The 21,196-nt window shown below is 37.6% G+C and overlaps 1 protein-coding gene and 1 long non-coding RNA gene across 2 annotated transcripts in view; one reads left to right on the plus strand and one right to left on the minus strand.

Annotated features, from left to right (window-relative positions):
• The first annotated feature begins 275 nt into the window (after window positions 1-275).
• Window positions 276-21,196, plus strand: part of LOC140642576 (uncharacterized) — an 88,896-nt gene continuing 67,975 nt past the window's right edge. The window contains exon 1 of the long non-coding RNA XR_012039017.1: window positions 276-411. This is a non-coding gene — a long non-coding RNA (uncharacterized lncRNA). The remainder of the gene's footprint in view (window positions 412-21,196) is intronic.
• On the minus strand, window positions 13,510-15,728 carry LOC140600473 (olfactory receptor 11H6-like). The gene is made up of 2 exons (XM_072768758.1): window positions 15,680-15,728; window positions 13,510-14,489 (listed from the first exon to the last, which is right to left on the minus strand). Exons 1-2 carry the CDS (start codon window positions 15,726-15,728, stop codon window positions 13,510-13,512), a joined length of 1,029 nt encoding a protein of 342 aa, XP_072624859.1.

The following is a 21,196-nucleotide window of genomic DNA, read 5'->3' on the forward strand; positions in this document are numbered from 1 at the left end:
CTCACTGGTCACTGAGGGTGGTCAGCTGGCCTCTGGGAGAACTCTAAGTGAAACAGCTGGTAGTGTGAATCCTGGGTTAGAATGCCACAGTTGGGCTTCTCAGGCTGTTCTAAGAGGCTTTATTTGGGGAAGTGCATTGTGGCTGGGTTCAGGGTGGGAGGTGGGAGGCTGAGTTAGGATTTTCACTTTTCTCTTTTGTCAAGGACCTCTTCGAGGGTATGGAATATCCCCTGTAGTGAACCTAGTGCAGGAGGATTTGAGGAAGATACTGACAGAGCTCCAGGTTCAGGTGTATTTGTCCTGAACTCGGGTGCCTTAGGGACGTCTCAGATGTTATGAGAACCTTCTCCAAACCGAAACAACTCCATTCTTATTCTGGACCCATCACACTCATCAGTTTGGTAACTCTTGGTGAGTCACCAACATCATGCTGTCAATGAATGTTTTGTTCCATCATTCTCTGTTGTGTCACATAAAGAAGGATTTTCCTAAACAGAATCTGCTAGAGCTCGTCATCTTCATGACTTTAGGCCCTGTCTTTGGAAATATAATCCCAGTGACATTCAGAAATATAATACAACTTGTTTAATCAAGGGCTCTATTTTGTCAAGAGGACTTCCAGAGCATATTTAATGTCCTATCACCAACATTTCCTCATCTGTCCTTTCCCCTAGAGACTGTTTGGCTTTTTCCTTCATTGTCTTTGGCTATTTAGGTTTCAAATGTACGTTTCATCATGCAGTATTTGTCTTACAGCTCCTAGCTCATTTCGCTTAACATAATGGCTTCCAGGGCCATCCATGTTTTCAACAATGTTACTATTTCCTTCCTCTGAAGGTGAGATAATATGCCATTTCCTGGGTAGACTCAATTTTCTTTATCCATCTGATCAGAGTAGACATGAATTTTTTTCTATTATCTTGCCTGTCGTGATTAGTGCAGAACATGCATATCTCTCTCTCTGAAGTTCAGATTTCAATCTTTGAGATATGTTTCCCAAGGTAATGCTGCTGTATATTGTATTTTTAAAAAAATTTTGAGAGACTTCCGTATTGTTTGTTATAGTGACTACATCATTTTACATTCTCTCTTGAATCTTTTAAGTATACAGCAATTCCATGTCCTATTTAAAGCCCCAGTGAATCAGAACCCCTGAATCTGGTTACTCTTCTAGACAAATGATTAGGAATGGAATCAAAATTTTGAACTCTGAAAAAGTTATCAGTCACTCTGTATGGTCTTCTGAGAGTAGGATATTAACATATCAGTGTATTTCATTGCATTTCGCAGAGTCTATGTTCAAGAGCCTCTAGGACTAATACATAGCAAGGGTTGTAAATCTGTGAGCCTCCTGCAGTGAGCCAGAAATTTCCATCTAGTGAAGGAAAAAATGACATCATATAAATGGCTCAATTGAAGGTACTATGGAAATTCATGCATAGATTTAAATATAACTATTCTAGGGACTCCTGGTTGACTCAGTCATATAAGTATCAAATTTTTTTTTTCTTGGAGTTCAATTTGACAACATATAGCATAACACCAATTGCTCATCCCATCAGGTGCCCCCCTCAGTGCCCGTCACCCAGTCACTACCCCGCCCACCTCCATTTCCACCAACCATTGTTCGTTTCCCAAAGTTAGGAGTGTTTCTCATGTTCTGTCTCCCTTTCTGATGTTTCCCACTCATTTTTCTCCTTTCCCCTCTATTCCTTTTCACTATTTTTTATATTCCCCAAATGAATGAGACCATATAATGTTTGTCCTTCCCCGATTGACTTATTTCACTCAGCATAATACCGACCAGTTCCATCCTCGTCGAAGAAAATGGTGGGTATTTGTCGTTTATAATGGCTGAGTAATATTCCATTGTATAGATAGACCACATCTTTATCCATTCATCTTTCCATGGACACTGAGGCTCCTTCCACAGTTTGGCTACTGTGGACATTTGTCCTATAAACATCGGGTGCAGGTGTCCCGGCATTTCACTGCCTCTGTATCTTGGAGTAAAGCCCCAGCAGTGCAATTGCTGGATCAAAGGGCACATGTGTTTTTAACTCTTTGAGGAACCTCCACACAGTTTTCCAGAGGGGGTGCACCAGTTCACATTCCCACTAACAGTGCAAGAGGGTTCTGTTTTCTCAACATCCTCTCCAAAATTTGTGGCTTCCTACCTTGTTAATTTTCCCCATTCTCACTGCTGTGAGGTGGTATCTCATTATATTTTGGATTTGAATTTCCCTGATTGCCAGTGACGTGGAGCATTTACTCACATGCTTGTTGTCCATGTCTGGGTCTTCCTCTGTGAGATTTCTGTTCATGTCTTTGCACATTTCATGATTGGATGGTTTGTTTCTTTACTATTGAGTTTAAGAAGTAATTTATAGATCTGGGATACTAGTCCTTTATCTGATATGTCATTTGCAAATATCTTCTCCCATTCTGTAGGTTGTCTTTAGTTTTGTGCACTGTTTCTTTTGCTGTGCAAAAGCTTCTTATCTTGATGATGTCCCAATAGTTCATTTTTCCTTTTGTTTCTCTTGTCTTCATGGATGTATCTTGCAAGAAGTTATTGTAGCCAAGTGCAAAAAGGGTGTTGCCTGTGTTCTCCTCTAGGATTTTGATGGAATCTTGTCTCACATTAAGCTCTTTCATCCATTTTGAGTTTATCTCTGTGTCTGGTGCAAGAGAGTGGTCTAGTTTCATTCTTCTACATGTGGATGTCCAATTTTCCCAGCACCATTTATTGAAGAGACTGTCTTTTTTCCAGTGGATAGTCTTTCCTCCTTTGTTGAATATTAGTTGACCATAAAGTTGAGGGTCCACTTCGGGGTTCTCTATTCTGTTCCATTATCCATGTGTCTGTTTTTGTGCCAGTACCCCACTGTCTTGATGACCACAGCTTTGTAGTACAACCTGAAATCTGGCATTGTGATGCCCTCAGCTATGGTTTTCTTTTTAAATTTTCCCTGGCTATTCGGGGTCTTTTCTGATGCCACAAAAATCTTACGATAACTTGTTCCAACTCTCTGAAGAAAGTCCATGATATTTTGATAGGGATTGCATTAAACGTGTAAATTGCCCGGGGTAACATGGACATTTTTACAATACTGATTTTTCCAATCCATGAGCATGGAATATTTTTCCATCTCTTTGTGTCTTCTTCCATTTCTTTCAGAAGTGTTCTGTAGTTTTTACAGTTTAGATCCCCTACCTCTTTGGCTAGGTTTATACCTAGGTATCTTATGCTTTGGGGTGCAATTGTAAATGGGATTGACTCCTTAATTTCGCTTTCTTCAGTCTCATTTCTCGTGTATGGAAATGCCACTGCCTCCTGGGAATTGATTTTGTATCTTGCCACGCTGCCAAATTGCTGTATGAGTTCTAGCAATCTTGGGGTGGTGTCTTTTGGGTTTTCTATATACAGTATCATGTCATCTGCGAGGAGGGAGAATTTAACTTCTTCTTTGCCAATTTGAATGCCTTTTATTTCATTATGCTGTCTGATTGCTGAGGCTAGGACTTCTACTACTATGTTGGAGAGCACTGGTGAGCCTGGACATCCCTGTCTTCAGTTCCTGATCTTAGGGGAAAGGCTGCCAAGGTTTACACATTGAGAATGATATTTCCTGTGGGCTTTTTGTAGATAGCTTTTAAGATGTTGACAAATGTTCCCTCTACCACTACACTCTGAAGAGTTTTGATCAAGAATGGATGCTGTATTTTGTCAAAAGCTTTCTCTGCATCTATTGAGAGGATCATATGTTTGTTGTTTGTTCTCTAGGTGATATGATCAATCTCATGGATTGCATTACGAGTATTGAACCATCCTTCCATTGTGGGGATAAATCCCACTTCGTCTTGGTGAATAATCTTCTTAATGTATTGTTGGATCCTATTGGCTAGTATCTTGTTGAGAATTTTTGCATCCATGTTCATCAGGGAAATTGGTCTATAATTCTCTTTTTTGTGGGGTGTTTGGTTTTGGAATTAAGGTGATGCTGGCCTCATATAACAACTGTGGAAGTATTCCATCTCTTTGTATCTTTCTGAACAGCTTTAGTACAATAGGTATGGTTTCTTCTTTAAACATTTGATAGAATTCCCCTGGGAAGCCATCTGGCCCTGGACTTTTGTGTCTTGGGAGGTTTATGATGACTGCTTCAATTTCCTCCCTGGTTATTGGCCTGTTAAGATTTTCTATTTCTTCTTGTTCCAGTTTTGGCAGTTTGTGTTTTCCAGAAATGCATCCATTTTTCTCTAGATTGCTTAATTTATTGGCATATAGCTGCTCATCATATGTTTTTAAAATCGTTTGTATTTCCTTCGAGTTGGTGGTGATCTCTCCGTTCTCCTTCATGATTGTATTAATTTGAGTCTTTTCTCTCTTCTTTTTAATAAAGCTGACTAATTTTTTATCTATCTTATTACTTCTTTCAAAGAACTAACTCCTGGTTTTGTTAATCTGTACCATAATTCTGGTCTCTATTTCATGAGTTCAGCATGAATCTTTATTAACTCTCTTCTTCTGCTGGGTGTGGGGTCAATCTGCTGTTTTTTCTCTAGCTCCTTTAGGTGCAAGGTTAGCTTTTGTATTTGAGTTCTTTCCAGTGTTTGGATGGATGATTGTATTGTGATGTATTTCCCCCTCAGGACTGCTTTTGCTGTATCCCAAAGATTTTCAATGGTTGTATCTTCATTCTCATTAGTTTCCATGAATCTTTTTTTTTTCTTCTCTAATTTCCTGATTAACCCTTTCATCTTTTAGCAAGATGGTCCTTAACCTCCACCTGCTTGAAATCCTTCCATACTTCTTCATGTGATTTAGCTCTAATTTTAAGGCATTATGGTCTGAGAATATGCAGGGGACGATCCCAATCTTTTGGTATTGGTTCACTAATGATTTGTGACCCAGTATGTGGTCTATTCTGGAGAAAGTTCCATGTGCATTTGAGAAGAATGTGTATTCAGTTGCTTTTCGACATAAAGTTGTGTAGATATCTGTGAAATCCATCTGGTCCAGTGTATCATTTAAAGCTCTCGTTTCGTTGGAGATGTTGTGTTTAGAAGACTTATCGAGTGTAGAAAGCACGAGATTGAAGTCACCAAGTATAAGTGTATTATTATCTAAGTATATCTTAACTTTGGTTATTATTTGATTGATATGTTTGGCAGCTCCCACATTTGGGGCATAAATACTGATGATTGTTAAGTCCTCTTGTTGGATAGATCCTTTAGGTATGATATAGTGTCCGTCTGCATCTCTTACTAAGTCTTCAGGATAAACGTTAATTTATCTGATATAAGGATGGCTACAGGAGGAGGGGCAAGATGGCGGAAGAGTAGGGTCCCCAAATCACCTGTCCCCACCAAATTACATAGATAACCTTCAAATCATCCTGAAAATCTACGGATTCAGCCTGAGATTTAAAGAGAGAACAGCTGGAATGCTACAGTGAGAAAAGTTCGGCTTCTATCAAGGTAGGAAGACGGGGACAAACGAAATAAAGAAACAAAAGGAATCCAAGGGGAAGGGGCCGTGAGAGGAGCCGGACTAAGGCCGGGTCGAGTGCCCCCAGGACAGGAAAGCACCGTCCCAGAGAAGCAGGAGCTGAACCAACCTTCCTGGGACGGAAAGGCGCTCCCAAGGAGTTAGAGCAGGATCCCAGGAGGGCGGGGATGCCCTCAGGCTTCCTGGGACACTAACAGAGCAACTGCGCACTAGGGAGAGTGCGCCAAGCTCCCTAAAGAGCTGCAGCGCCCGCACGCATTGACCCGGGAGCTCTGGATCAGAGGAAGGCCGCTCCGGCAGAGGAAGAGGCTCCGCTCCGAGGGGGCTACCCGCCCCGGGAGCACCTTGCAGGGGCTTGGGCGGTGGCACCACAGAGCAGGCTGCGCAGCCGGGAGCGGGAATCCAACGGCGAAGGCCCGGGAGCACTGGGCACCGGGACACAGCCCAGAATCCGGACTCCCCCAGGGAGAGGCAGGAGACGGGAGGGCCCAAGACAGCAAGGACGCTCCTGCCCCGAGCTGAGCAGATAAGCAGCCCTGCCCCCGGAGCATCCAGGCCTGCAGAAGGAGAGCTCCGTAGTTACTGCGGGAGCTGAATCCAGGGCTCCAGAAGTGGCCGCTGCCACTGGGGTTGTTCCTCCTGCGGTCTCACGGGGTAAACAACCCCACTGAGCTCTGCACCAGAAAGGGGGCAGAGCAGCTCCCCCAAGTGCTAACACCTGAAAATCAGCACAACAGGCCCCTCCCCCAGAAGACCAACTAGACGGACCAGTTCCAGGGGAAGTCAAGGGACTTAAAATATACAGAAAGAGAAGTAACTCCCCCGTGTTTTTGTTTTGTTTTGTTTTTTCTTTTTGTTTTTTGTTTTTATTTATTTATTATATATTATTCTATTTTTTATTTTATTTATTTATAGTTTTTACTTTTTACTTTTTTGATTTTTTTATGCTTTTTGATTTTTGTTTGCTTCCCTCACCCTTTTTCCCCCCTTCTTTCTTTTTCTTATCTTTTTTTTCTTTTTTCTTCTTTTTTTCTTTTTTCTTTTTCTCTTTTCTTTCCCTCTTTCTCTCCTCTTTTTTTCTCCTTTTTCCAATACAACTTGTTTTGGCCACTCTGCACTGAGCAATATGACTAGAAGGAAAACCTCTCTTCCTGTTTCTGATTCTTTCTTTTGAGATCACCTCAAAAGAAAGAATCAGAAACCTCAAAAGAAAGAATCAGAAACAGTCCTCTCCCACAGAGTTACAAAATCTGGATTACAATTCAATGTCAGAAAGCCAATTCAGAAGCACTATTATACAGCTATTGGTGGCTCTAAAAAAAGCATAAAGGATTCAAGAGACTTCAAGACTGCAGAATTTAGATCTAATCAGGCAGAAATTAAAAATCAATTGAATGAGATGCAATCCAAACTAGAAGTCCTAACAACGAGGGTTAACGAGGTGGAAGAATGAGTGAGTGACATAGAAGACAAGTTGATGGCAAAGAGGGAACCTGAGGAAAAAAGAGACAAACAATTAAAAGAACATGAAGATAGATCAAGGGAAATAAAAGACAGCCTGAGGAAGAAAAACCTACATTTAATTGGGGTTCCCGAGGGTGCCGAAAGGGACAGAGGGCCAGAATATGTATTTGAACAAATCATAGCTGAAAACTATCCTAATCTGGGAAGGGAAACAGGCATTCAGATCCAGAAAATAGAGAGACCCGCCCCCTAAAATCAATAAAAACAGTTCAACACCTCAACATTTAATAGTGAAGCTTGCAAATTCCAAAGATAAAGAGAAGATCCTTAAAGCAGCAAGAGACAAGAAATCCCTGACTTTTATGCGGAGGAATATTAGGGTAACAGCAGACCTCTCCACAGAGACCTGGCAGGCCAGAAAGGGCTGGCAGGATATATTCAAGGTCCTAAATGAGAATAACATGCAACCAAGAATACTTTATCCAGCAAGGCTCTCTTTCAGAATGGAAGGAGAGATAAAGAGCTTCCAAGACAGGCAGCAACTGAAAGAATATGTGATCTCAAACCAGCTCTGCAAGAAATTTTAAGGGGGACTCTTCAAATTCCCCTTTAAGAAGAGTTCAGTGGAACAATCCACAAAAACAAGGACTGAATAGATATCATGATGACACTAAACTCGTATCTTTCAATAGTACTCGGAACATGAACTCAAATACAAAAGCTAACCTTACACATAAAGGAGCTAGAGAAAAAACAGCAGATTGACCCCACACCCAGCAGAAGAAGAGAGTTAATTAAAATTAGAGCAGAACTCAACGAAATCGAGACCAGAAGAACTGTGGAACAGATCAACAGAACCAGGAGTTGGTTCTTTGAAAGAATTAATAAGATAGATAAACCATTAGCCAGCCTTATTAAAAAGAAGAGAGAGAAGACTCAAATTAATAAAATCATGAGTGAGAAAAGAGAGGTCACTACAAACACCAAGGAAATACAAACGATTTTAAAAACATATTATGAACAGCTATGCGCCAATAAATTTGGCAAACTAGAAGAAATGGACGCATTCCTGGAAAGCCACAAACTACCAAAACTGGAACAGGAAGAAATAGAAAACCTGAACAGGCCAATAACCAGGGAGGAAATTGAAGCAGTCATCAAAAACCTCCCAAGACACAAGAGTCCAGGGCCAGATGGCTTCCCAGGCAAATTCTATCAAACGTTTAAAGAAGAAACCATACCTATTCTACTAAAGCTGTTTGGAAAGATAGAAAGCGATGGAATACTTCCAAATTCATTCCATGAGGCCAGCATCACCTTTTCCAAAAACAGACAATGACCCCATGAAAAATGAGAATTACAGACCAATATCCCTGATGAACATGGATGAAAAAATCTCAACAAGATACTAGCCAATAGGATCCAACAATACATTAAGAAAATTATTCACCATGACCAAGTAGGATTTATCCTCAGAACACAAGGCTGGTTCAACACTCATAAAACAATCAATGTGATTCATCATATCAGCAAGAGAAAAACCAAGAACCATATGATCCTCTCATTAGATGCAGAGAAAGCATTTGACAAAATACAACATCCATTCCTGACCAAAACTCTTCAGAGTGTAGGGATAGAGGGAACATTCCTCAACATCTTAAAAGCAATATACGAAAAGCCAAATATCATTCTCAATGGGGAAGCACTGGGAGCCTTTCCCCTAAGATCAGGAACAAGACAGGGATGTCCACTCTCACCACTGCTATTCAACATAGTACTGGAAGTCCTAGCCTCAGCAATCAGACAACAAAAAGAAATTAAAGGCATTCGAATTGGCAAAGAAGAAGTCAAACTCTCCCTCTTCGCAGATGACAGGATACCATACCTAGATAACCAAAAAGCCAACACCCCAAGATTGCTAGAACTCATACAGCAATTTGGCACCATGACAGGATACAAAATCAATGCCCAGAAGTCAGTGGCATTTCTATACACTAACGATGAGACTGAAGAAAGAGAAATTAAGGAATCAAACCCATTTACAATTGCACCCAAAAGCATAAGATACCTAGGAATAAACCTAACGAAAGAAGAAAAGGATCTATACCCTAAAAACTATAGAACACTTCTAAGAGAAATTGAGGCAGACACAAAGAGATGGAAAAATATTCCATGCTCATGGATTGGCAGAATTAATATTGTGAAAATGTCAATGTTACCCAGGGTAATTTACACGTTTAATGCAAGCATGTCAAAATACCATGGACTTTCTTCAGAGACTTAGAGCAAATTATTTTAAGATTTGTGTGAAATCAGAAAAGACCCCGAATAGCCAGGGGAATTTTAAAAAAGAAAACTATAGCTGGGGGGATCACAATACCAGACTTCAGGTTGTACTACAAAGCTGTGGTCATCAAGACAGTGTGGTACTGGCACAAAAACAGACACATAGATCAATGGAACAGAATAGAGAATCCAGAAGTGGACCCTCAACCTTACGGTCAACTAATATTCGATAAAGGAGGAAAGACTATCCACTGAAAGAAAGACAGTCTCTTCAATAGATGGTGCTGGGAAAAATTATTAAATTTCGGTGCTGGGAAAATTGGACACCCACATGCAGAAGAATGAAACTAGACCACTGTCTTTCACTATACACAAAGATAAACTCAAAATGGATGAAAGATCTAAATGTGAGACAAGAGTCCATCAAAATCCTAGAGAAGAACACAGGCAACACCCTTTTTGAACTCGGCCACAGTAACCTCTTGCAAGATTCATCCACGAATGCAAAAGAAACAAAAGCAAAAATGAACTATTGGGACTTCATCAAGATAAGAAGCTTTTGCACAGCAAAGGATACAGTCAACAAAACTAAAAAACAACCTACAGAATGGGAGAAGATATTTGCAAATGACATATCAGATAAAGGGCTAGTTTCCAAGATCTATAAAGAACTTCTTAAACTCAACACCAAAGAAACAAACAATCCAATCATGAAATGGGCAAAAGACATGAAGAGAAATCTCAGAGGAAGACATAGACATGGCCAACATGCACATGAGAAAATGCTCTGCATCACTTGCCATCAGGGAAATACAAATCAAAACCACAATGAGATACTACCTCACACCAGTGAGAATGGGGAAAATTAACAAGGCAGGAAACCACAAATGTTCCAGAGGATGCAGAGAAAAGGGAACCCTCTTACACTGTTGGTGGTAATGTGAACTGGTGCAGCCACTCTGGAAAACTGTGTGGAGGTTCCTCAAAGAGTTAAAAATAGACCTGCCCTACGACCCAGCAATTGCACTGTTGGGGATTTACCCCAAAGATTCAGATGCAATGAAACGCCGGGACAACTGCACCCCGACGTTTCTAGCTGCAATGTCCACAATAGCCAAACTGTGGAAGGAGCCTCGATGTCCATCGAAAGATGAATGGATAAAGATGTGTTTTATGTATACAATGGACTATTACTCAGCCTTTAGAAACGACAAATACGCACCATTTGCTTCAATGTGGATGGAACTGGAGGGTATTATGCTGAGTGAAGTAAGTCAATCGGACAAGGACAAACAGTGTATGTTCTCATTCATTTGGGGAATATAAATAATAGTGAAAGGGAATATAAGGGAAGGGAGAAGAAATGTGTGGGAAATATCAGAAAGGGAGACAGAACATAAAGACTCCTAACTCTGGGAAACGAACTAGGGGTGATGGTAGGGGAGGCGGGCTGGGGGTGGGGTGAATGGGTTATGGGGACTGAGGGTGGCACTTGAGGGGATGAGCACTGGGTGTTATTCTGTATGTTGGTAAATTGAACACCAATAAAAAATAAATTTATTATTAAAAAATAATAAAAAAATAAAGGGTTAATAAAATGAAAAAAAATAAAATGTGGTGAGAATGCAGCAGCACATCAAGTATTCAAATCGTTATTATAAATTATTGTCACCATGCTATACATTAGACCTACAGAATTTATTCATCTTATACCTGAATCAAGAAAAAAGTAACTATAGGAGGTGATGGACATGTTAATTACTTTTACTATAGCCATCATTTTACAATGTATATCAAATCATGTAATTGTACTCTTAAATATATGCAACATTTATTTGTCAATGATGTCCGAAGAATTAACCTATAAAAGATGGCTTGGAAATGAACAACAAATAAAGAAGAAAAATAAATTAAACCATAGTACTAAGGTCTTAATTATGAATTCACATACATTCATACTCTTTATTGTTTCTTTTTAAAATATTTTATTTAAAAAAATAAAATAAAATAAAATATTTTATTTAAACTCAATTAGCCAATATAGCGTACATCATTCGTTTTGGATGCAGTGTTCAATAACATATCAGTTGCATATACTCTTTAAATTAATGGAATCATATACCATCTTAAAGATTATTCTTATAATAAGCTTTGAAGTTTGAAAAGTAGTGGGTTCATACTTAGGAACAACCAGTAATTTCATCTAAATTCCAAAGTAATCACAGATAAGAACACATATTGATGCTGTAGATTCAGTGTGTGGCACAGTGTTACACAGTTGTAGCCCACATAAGCCCTCAATAATCTCCTATAACGTTTGCCATCAACTTTGAATTTTCCCTCTTCATGTTTTTCTTCATGTATTCTACTATTTCTATGTGTGTGTGGAAATATCTCAATATCTTAGTGTCTACTTATTTCTCTTTGTTTCGTTTGGTGTCTTTCTATTCAGAATATATGCATGCATGTGTGTCTTCATGTGTGAACATTTTGTAATTCTTTCCCTATCTATAATTTATTCACATGTGATTATATCTTCTCCAGATTTCATATTAATAGCTGCCTGTAGTCTAGCCTTCTATCCAAGTAAATTTTTTCTCATCTCCTCCCTCAATTTTCTATTTACCTTCCCATTTGTTACTCTGTTTCTCCACTGTAACTGAAGACAGAAGAAAGTAAAACCTATTTTATAGATGCACACATGTATATGCACATACATGTTACATATATACACATACATGTTACATGTATACATGGAAAAAGAGAATGGGTTTTTATAAACATTTTCAATTTGAAAAACTGACATGTGGAATAGTGTCTTTCTTCAAAAGGAAATAAATTTTAAAAAGCCATTCATAAAAATATCCTCATCTTTGACATATAAGAAATATTCTGAAGATTAAAAAAGATCAGAATATGGGTAGCAGATTTGAAAATACAGAATAAAAAAAATACCAAAATCTTTATAGGAAAATGCTGTGCTACCGATTAGAAAACTTCATTAAACAAGGCAGATAAAAGGCAAATCTTAAAGGGATTAAGAATTTTAATTGAATTTTAAAAAACATCTGAAAAAAATAAAAAAAATCTGGAAAACAAAAAATTTCATGAATTATGGGAAAAGAAATGCCAAAATAATTTCAAATAAACAAATAGCATTCATTATACAAAGATATCCCATAAAACAATAAGTAAAAGACAGCATGTTAGAAAAGTTGGTTAATGTTAATAATGTCTGAATGCAATAGAGTTACTCACAATCTGCCATATTTTCCCAAGAAGCTTAAGGAACCAAGTGTTACAATCTAATATTGTCCTTCATAACACACTCAATGGTCTTCTTCAATAAGATCACAATTGATATGAAATATTAGTAGACAGCAAACTCAAATATACATCATTTATAAAGCTACATCAAAGTTGACTGTGCTCACAAAAGCTGTTCCTCAAATTTTGCAATCTCAAGCAGGAATTAAATTTCCTTGTCTTCGACCCCCTACAAGTAACAGAAAGTAACAATAGAGGCAGTCCATCACTTGAAGTTCCATTGAACCAGAGTGTAATCACACTCACTTATTGGGATTTTCCCTGACCTAGGGCCTCCAACTCCTACATAGAGCTCTATATATGGGTAACTGACAAACTACTTGAAGAGTTCTAATACATTTTTAAAGTAACATTTGCTTATGAGTGCTCAGGAAAAAACTAGGCTTTGATTCTGGAGGAAGAATAGTTTCATAATTCACATATTAAGTGGAATTTAAACTAATACAAAACTAGAAAGCATTGGAAGGAGGAAATAGAAGAGCTTTATGAGTCAGGTGAGCTTTACATTACCTGAAGATACCAGATGGGTATCAGAAAAATCTGCATGGTTTTTGTAAATTTAGCATATGGTAGTTTTGACTCATCAGAAAAATATTACTAATAAATGTAAAATACAGTATAGACTAATATGTATACATCTATAAGAGTGACAGCAAAATTTTAACTAGTATTAAATCTAAATATCAGAAATAGGAGTGATCATTTTTTTCTTAGCTTTGAAAATTTTTATGTTCAACGTAAATTTTTCTCTCTAATGGCAAAATGGACAGATGCCAGGTTAACTAAATAACATTTAATTATAATTGAATATATATCTGTTCTCACCAAAAGACATTTTCTTAATTCAATAAATACAAGTGAATGTTAAATTTGCAATTACTTATTTCCCTATACCATTTCAGTTGTAAACAAATTCTTCAAATATTTCTTTCATGCCTTTGACTAAATCTTACAATTCTAAATATCTTTCTCAGAGCTTCCTTCATTTCTTTATTTCGAAGACTATAGATCAAAGGGTTGAAAAGTGGAGTTAACACAGAATAGAACAAAGTCACATATTTTTGGATCCCTGCTGGATTTCCTGCTGTGGGGCTTACATATACAACCATGATAGAGCCATAAAACAGGGACACCACAGCCAGATGGGAGCCACACGTGGAGAAGGCCTTATGCCGACCTTCTGCTGAGGGGACCCTGAGCACAGCTCTGATCACCAAGGTATAGGAGCTGGTAATGAAGAATAAGGTGGAGAAAATGAGGACTGAGTTATAGATGGCACAGATGATCTCAGTAGCAGGAGCTGGCACACAGGACAGCTTCATAAGAGGTCCTGGGTCACACAGGAAGTGATCAATCTTATTAGAACAACAAAATGGGAGCTGAGAGATGAGGTAAATAGGCAAGAGGAAGTATAAGAAGCCACACACCCAGCACCCAGCTCCTATTCTGATGCAGCGCTGAGCAGTCATGACAGTGGGGTAGTGCAGGGGCCTGCAGATAGCAAGAAACCTGTCAAAGGCCATTGCAGACAAGAATAAGGTCTCAGCGGTGCCCTCGGAGAAGAAGAAGTAGAACTGGAGGAAGCAGCCATAGAAGCAGATGGTTCTGGTCTCAGACAGCAAGTTGGCTAGCATTTTGGGGACAGTGGAGGTGATAAAGCAGATCTCCAGGAAGGAGAAATTGGCCAGCAGGATGTACATTGGAGTTTGTAGGCGATGGTCCCACCTCACAGCACAGATAATGCACAGATTTCCAGTCAGTGTCAGAATATAAGTTCCACAGAAGATTGAGAAAAGGAGAATCTGAATTTCCCAGGTATAAGGGAAGCCCAAAAGGATGAATTCACTCACAGAGCTAGAACAATTATTTACGTTGGAATATTCTTTTTTTTTTAAAGCTGCAAAAATAACAGATTTCCATATTACAGATAGCCTTATAGTATTGTTCATTAGCCATATTCCTTGCTTAGGGACAGATCATTCTGTGTGACAGTAAATAACAAAGTACCATTATCCATGCAGTGATATTCCCATGATTTTCATATATTTCTAAGTCTGTTCTGAACATAGTAAATAAAATAAAAAATCTTCTGTCATCCTAATGTTTATAATCAAAGTTATTTCAGAGTGACAATAGTCAAGTGTGCCAGATCTACAATTTTTAGGTTGAGCAGTGAATGAAGAAGGAATGAATAAACACGGCTAAATATTTGTAACATAGAAAGATATTGATATTATTGATATTTAATATTCTTGCTCTATTTGTGAGAGAAATATGTCGAGCTTATTTGGGGACAATATAAATAGATACAGATGTTTGTAATTTGACTGATTTTAGTTTTATTGTGTTTGGTTATGTGAAATATCCCTATATTCATTTTAGAATGATTAAATAAAATCTATTATTAAAATAAAAATCTACTAGACATCATGCACTTCAATACCTCTCTTCAGTAAAAACACACTCAAAAAGAGTTACAGTCAATCTGCCTTATTTTACAAAGAAAGTTAAGGAGCTAAGTTCTATTATATTGTTCTCACATCAAACATTGCCGTATACATCATAATCAATTCCTAATCTATGTGATGCTTTTCATGAAGATCACAATTGATATGAAATACTAGCAGACAGCAGAGTCAAATATGCATCATTTATAAAGCTACATCAAAGTTGACTGTGCTCACAAAAGCTGTTCCTCAAATTTTGCAATCTCAAGCAGGAATTAAATTTCCTTGTCTTCGATCCCCTACAAGTAACAGAAAGTAACAATAGAGGCAGTCCATCACCTGAAGTTCCATTGAACCACAGTGTAATCACACTCACTTATTGGGATTTTCCCTGACCTAGGGCCTCCAACTCCTACATAGAGCTCTACATATGGGTAACTGGCAAACTATTTGAAGAGTTCTAATACATTTTTAAAGTAACATTTGCTTATGAGTGCTCAGGAAAAAACTAGGCTTTGATTCTGGAGAAAGAATAGTTTCATAATTCACATATTAAGTGGAATTTAAACAAATATAAAACTAGAGAGGGTTGGATGGAGGAAATAGAGGAGCTTTATGAGTCAGGTGAGCTTTACATTACCTGAAGATACCAGATGGGTATCAGAAAAATCTGCATTGTTGAACACCATCTTCTATATCAGAGTGAGAACTCTCATCTCAGATCTCAGAAAAAAATAAATATAATACAGTGGGGATGCATAGAACTGCTGACTCTCTCAGGAGAAGAACATGATGAAATCAGTCATGGACTTCTTCAGGCTTTCTCTTTTATAGTTCTCTTGCTTACATAAACTGACAAAGCAAGAGGAAACAAAGAGAATCATAGTCTCATGATTTACAGAGAACCAAATGAACAGCTGATATATTAAGCTCTTTTACCTTTCTGTGAAGATCATCTTTGGGGAGTAGCTCTCTAGAGAGGGAATTTATAACACACAATGGCCCTGCTGAACCCGGTTTCCTATTCTGCTCCTTACTCAGCATGCTGAAATTTGTTTCAAATTCAAATATGTTTCCTACTTTAACTCAAGGATTGTTATTTGGAACAACAAGAGATATACAAACACACAAAATGATTTTGGCAGGCATATTTGCTGTTCAGGTGTGATAAGAAATAATCCCTCTGGCGATAAAGGAAAAACGTTCAGGTGTGATAGGAAATAATCCCTCTGGCGATAAAGGAAAAATGGTGACTCTGGCAATGAGACCTAGTTCCAAGCTTAGAGAAAAGTCTATGGAATATAGGTTAACACAGAGACTAGGAGTGTGTGCGCTGACACATATTAAAGACTCTTTTCTTTTGTTTCATATTATTCATCATAACTCCAACTTGTTTGCCCCAACCATTTTGAGATATGTATTCTTTAGGTATGAGTAAAATTGTTTTAAGTAAGAAAGACATCTATGAAAACTTCCTATGTAGTTAATTACAATTTGATAATACCTTTTAATCGTTTCATGGTATGACATTAGTATATATGGATATACAATCTTTTACATGATTATTCCTTAATTGTTGAGCCTATGGGTATGATAGTTACAAAGATACCTAATATAGGGGATCCCTGAGTGGCTCAGTGGTTTAGTGCCTATCTTTGGCCAGGGCATGTTCCTGGAGTAGGCTTCTCCCTCTGCCTGTGTCTCTGCTTCTCTCTCTGTGTGTCTCTCATGAATAAGTAAGTAAAATCTTAAAAAAACAAAGATACCTAATATAAACTAAAACCATATTCTATCATAAAAACTCCAAATAATACAATATGATCAAGTAAAATTTGCTTCTTTAATGGTCCAACACTATGTATACATGAAAGTATATACTGAAAAAACATATTATATTTACCAATTAATAGAGAAAATCATAGGGGCATTTGGGTGCCTCCGTTGGTTAAGCATTGATCTATTCATTTTAGCTCAGGTCATGATCTATATCACTTGACGTTTCATTGAAGGAAGGTTTAATGACATTCACTTATTGGAATTTTCCCTGACCTAGGACCCCCAACTCCTACATAGATCAGTACACATGGGGAACTAGCAAACTACTTCAAGAGTTCTAATACATTTTTAATGTAACAATTGTTTATAAACTCTCAAGAAAAAACTGGGCTTTGAAGCTGGAGAAAGAATACGTTAAGTTCTGCATCAGGCTGTGTGCTCAGCACAGAGTCTGCTGGACATTCTCTCCCTCTCCCTGTCCCTCTGTTATTACCCCCTCCATCACTTACTATCTCTCTAAAATAAATATTTTTTAAATACAGAAAAACATAGGAACACTTGATAGTGGCAATAGATAAAACTAAACTTCATTCTTGATAAAATAAAAAAGAAATAAAAGGAATTTAACTTAGTAAAGAATCTCTTTACCAGAAATGATTGGTGAAATTATTGTCTAATAGTAAAACACAAAAATCGTTCTAATTAATCAAACAAAAAAAGAAATGAATGTCCTGAATAAAGAGACACCTAAGAGTTTGAAGCTGTCAATGTGGCAGGTATTTGGGGAAATGATAATGAAAGAGGAGAAAACTGAAAAGAAAAAGCCTGAAAGCTATATAAAAGTAGAAAAAAACAGAAAAATATAAATAATGAATAGAAACCCCAATCCTGTTCAAAACCACAATAGACAAATAGACAAATCATATGGCTTAGGTGTAACATTAAACTATTTGACAAAGTTAGTGCAAGTGGGAAAATAGAATCAAAAGATCCTGTTTTTTCCAATTGTTTAGCAAATTTTAAATAAAATTTTAAGTAAACTTTAATACAAATCCATATATGGAATGCATTAAGATAAAATTCAAAAAAATCAAATACAGGGGAAATTACATTCAAGCTGATAAAAGAGCCCTAATGGGAAGCCAGGTAATAGAAGGGAAGGGAGAAGAAATGGGTAGTAAATATCAGAAAGGGAGACAGAACATAAAGACTCCTAACTCTGGGAAATGAACTAGGGGCAGTGGAAGGGGAGGAGGGCAGGGGGTGGGGGTGAATGGGTGACGGGCACTGAGGGGGGCACTTGATGGGATGAACACTGGGTGTTATTCTTTATGCTGGAAAATTGAACACCAATAAAAAATAAATTTATTATTTAAAAAAACATATTTACCATGACTACATGAGAAAGCTGCCATGATACAATATATCCTACCATGATATGAGTGTTGTAGATGTTTTCTTTTTTATATTTTTCTGTATTTTTCAATTTTCCTTAAAAAAAACAAGTTTAATTTAGGAAAAAAGAAATATGATTTGAAAATTTTAGATTTCTAAAGACCTGGAGGATATAAATTCCTGAATGGAAACAATTAAGTTTTATAAATTAGAAATGCAATTTCAGGATAGAAGCAAAGTCAAAATTGGTCTGATATTTTGCTCTTTGAAATGATTCCCCAACAGTCTGTCTTATTAAATTTTTCCTCAAATATCTTTTTGCTTTAAGTGTTGGCTGGAGCAATATGAAGGCAAGATGTACAACTCTTTATACAGTTCTCATTAGTATTTTCTAATTTCAGCAAACTATTTCTTTTGTTGTTCGTTGATACTCATCATATACTGTTTACAACCTTTTCAATTGTCTGCAAATAAAATCCATTGCTTTCAAGACAGTGTACTTCTTAAATGCTTTTAGTTTTAATTGCAATATTTTTCATTTTCAATTTGCTTAAGCTACATATTTTGTATTCAAGCAGCTGTTCATGAAATAAATATTCATGTTGAGTTAAAAGGAATAAAATAAAAGCCGCCAAAACCAAAGGCAAGCAGGCAGTTCCAAATACCAATGCTGGGGGAGGAAGATACCACAACACGTTTTAGAAGCCCTAGAAGCTCCCATGAGGTTGAGTGACAGAGATCTCCTCTTGAAAAAAGCCAGTCGCATAGAATGAGATGGTCCTTTTTTTTTCTACTGCCCAAATTCCAGAAAAAAAAAAAAAAACAAGAGCTATACAAAGAAACAGGGAAGCATGACCCAATTAAAAGACCAACATAAAATCCTAGAACTAACCCTAAAGGAAAGTATCATCTATGAACTGCCTGATAAAGAATCTTTAATAGCTGTCATAAAGATGCTCAGTGGAAAAAAAAAATGATGCTCAATGAATTAAAAGAAAACGTAGATACACAATCTAATGAAATCAGGAAAATGATACATGAACAAAATGGCATATCAACAAAGAGAAAGGAACTTTAAAAAAAACAGCCAAACATAAATTCTGGAACTGAAAAATATAATAACTAGAGGTCACCTTGGTGGCTTAGATGGTTAAGTGTCCAATTCTTGATTTTGGCTCAGATTATGATCTCAGGGTTGTGATACTGAGTCTCATGTTGGCCTCTGCACTAGATATGAAGCCTGCTTAAGATTTCTCTCTCTCTCCCTCTGCTCCTCCACACCCTGCTGGCATTCTTTCTCCCACTCTCTCTCTAAAATAATTTTAAAAATCCCTATCTCTTTCTATATGTATATATGTATGTATATGGTAACTAAAGTGAAAAATTCATTAGAGGGGTTCAACATCAGACTTGAAAGTAAGAGGAAATCTGTGAACTAGAAGATACATCATTTGAAATTATGCAACCAAAGGTATAGAAGACCAAAAATTTAGGAAAACTTTAAAAAGCCTAAGGACCTTATCAACACCAGTAAGTGAACCAATATATGCCTGTGGGAACTCAGAAAGGGGCTTAGCTTATTTGACAAAATAATGATCAAAATTTTCCAAAATCTGAGCAAAGTAATGGACATTTGGATCAAAAAAAATTAAAGAACTCCAACTGAAGTAAGTCTGAACAGAACTACATTATAATCAAACTGTCTAAAATCAAAAACAAAAAAGAAATCTTCAAAAAGGAAAGAGAAAAGCAATTTGTCACATACAATGGAGCTTCTATAAGAATATTAATTATATTTACCATCATTAACTTGCACACTTTCACAAAGGGAGCAAATGTATTTATTCAAAGTGCTTAAAAAAAGAAAAAATACCCACTATTAATCAAGAATAGTCTATCAGTTAAAACTATCAAAACTAAAGGAGAAGAAATGTGTTGAAAATGTTAGCACAGGAAGACATGAATACACCTCCTCCCACAGACACAACAAATTTACAGCTATGTATGGAATAATTTTCCTTTGAGAGAGGTCTGAAAATTAGATAAACACACGCAACAAAAGACAAAAGAGAGGCATCCAGGAGGATAGAAGAGAGACAGCCACAGGTTTAGGAAAACTATACCCCAGAGGCAGTAATTCCAAATTTGGAGGGAAAATAGAGAACTCTCCCTCAAGGGGTGAAGGGAATGTACATCATATCAGGCACCCAGACCTTAGGGTCCAACACTGGAAATAAAAGATGACAAAATGTCCTCTTTTAGACATCTATGGGGATGAAAACTAGGACTACAGAACAGTAAAGAATGGATACCCAATATTAAAGGGCTTGTATGCAATCCTTCTCACCCTGTAATCCAGTGCAAAAGCAATCCCTAGTTCATAAGCAAGGGAGACCAATTTACTAATTTTAAAGCAGCTGCTGGAGAGGCAGGAACTTGAAGGGACTTTGTCCAGGAATAGAAGCACTCATTGACAGTATTTTTGCAACCTCACTGTAACTTGTTATGGAAAAAGCCCCGGAGAGATGCCATTTTTTGTGCCTTCCCTTTTAGTCTGCTAGCATTGGAGGACAAATTTCATCCACCCTGCACAGAGAGCTAGCTGCAATCAAGATGGGTATGCATTTGGAGTCCTGCCCCTTTTTTCAGCATTTGATATGTAAACAGAAGGGCTAGAAGAGTGCCCTGAACCCTGCCCATGCCATGTAGTAGCCAAGGTACCACTTGAAAAAGCAAATGACTTAAACCCTGCTCTCCCTGTGCAGTACCCAAGTATGATAATGGCCAGACAAGTGTCCCAAGCCCTGACTTCCTTGTGCAAGTGTGGCCCTATCACAGCAGGCAGGCATACACAGCCCAAACAGAGTGCCTGGCTCTGGTGATCAAGGGAGATTGCACTCTCACCAATGTAGAAAAAAACTTGTACACAAAACAATTCTTTCAGGACTAAGAGAAGTAGTGACCTCACCTAATATATACAGACCAG

This window comes from Canis lupus, chromosome 11, assembly GCF_048164855.1.
Source record: "Canis lupus baileyi chromosome 11, mCanLup2.hap1, whole genome shotgun sequence".
Taxonomy (NCBI): domain Eukaryota; kingdom Metazoa; phylum Chordata; class Mammalia; order Carnivora; family Canidae; genus Canis; species Canis lupus.

Bases quoted from the DNA above. Each gene is read 5' to 3' on its own strand.
- LOC140600473 (XM_072768758.1), bottom strand. From the start codon at position 15,728: ATGGTGTTCAACAATGCAGATTTTTCTGATACCCATCTGGTATCTTCA. The intron at 14,490-15,679 runs GTAATGTAAAGC...TTATTTTTGCAG, and splicing joins TACCCATCTGGTATCTTCAG to CTTTAAAAAAAAAAGAATAT.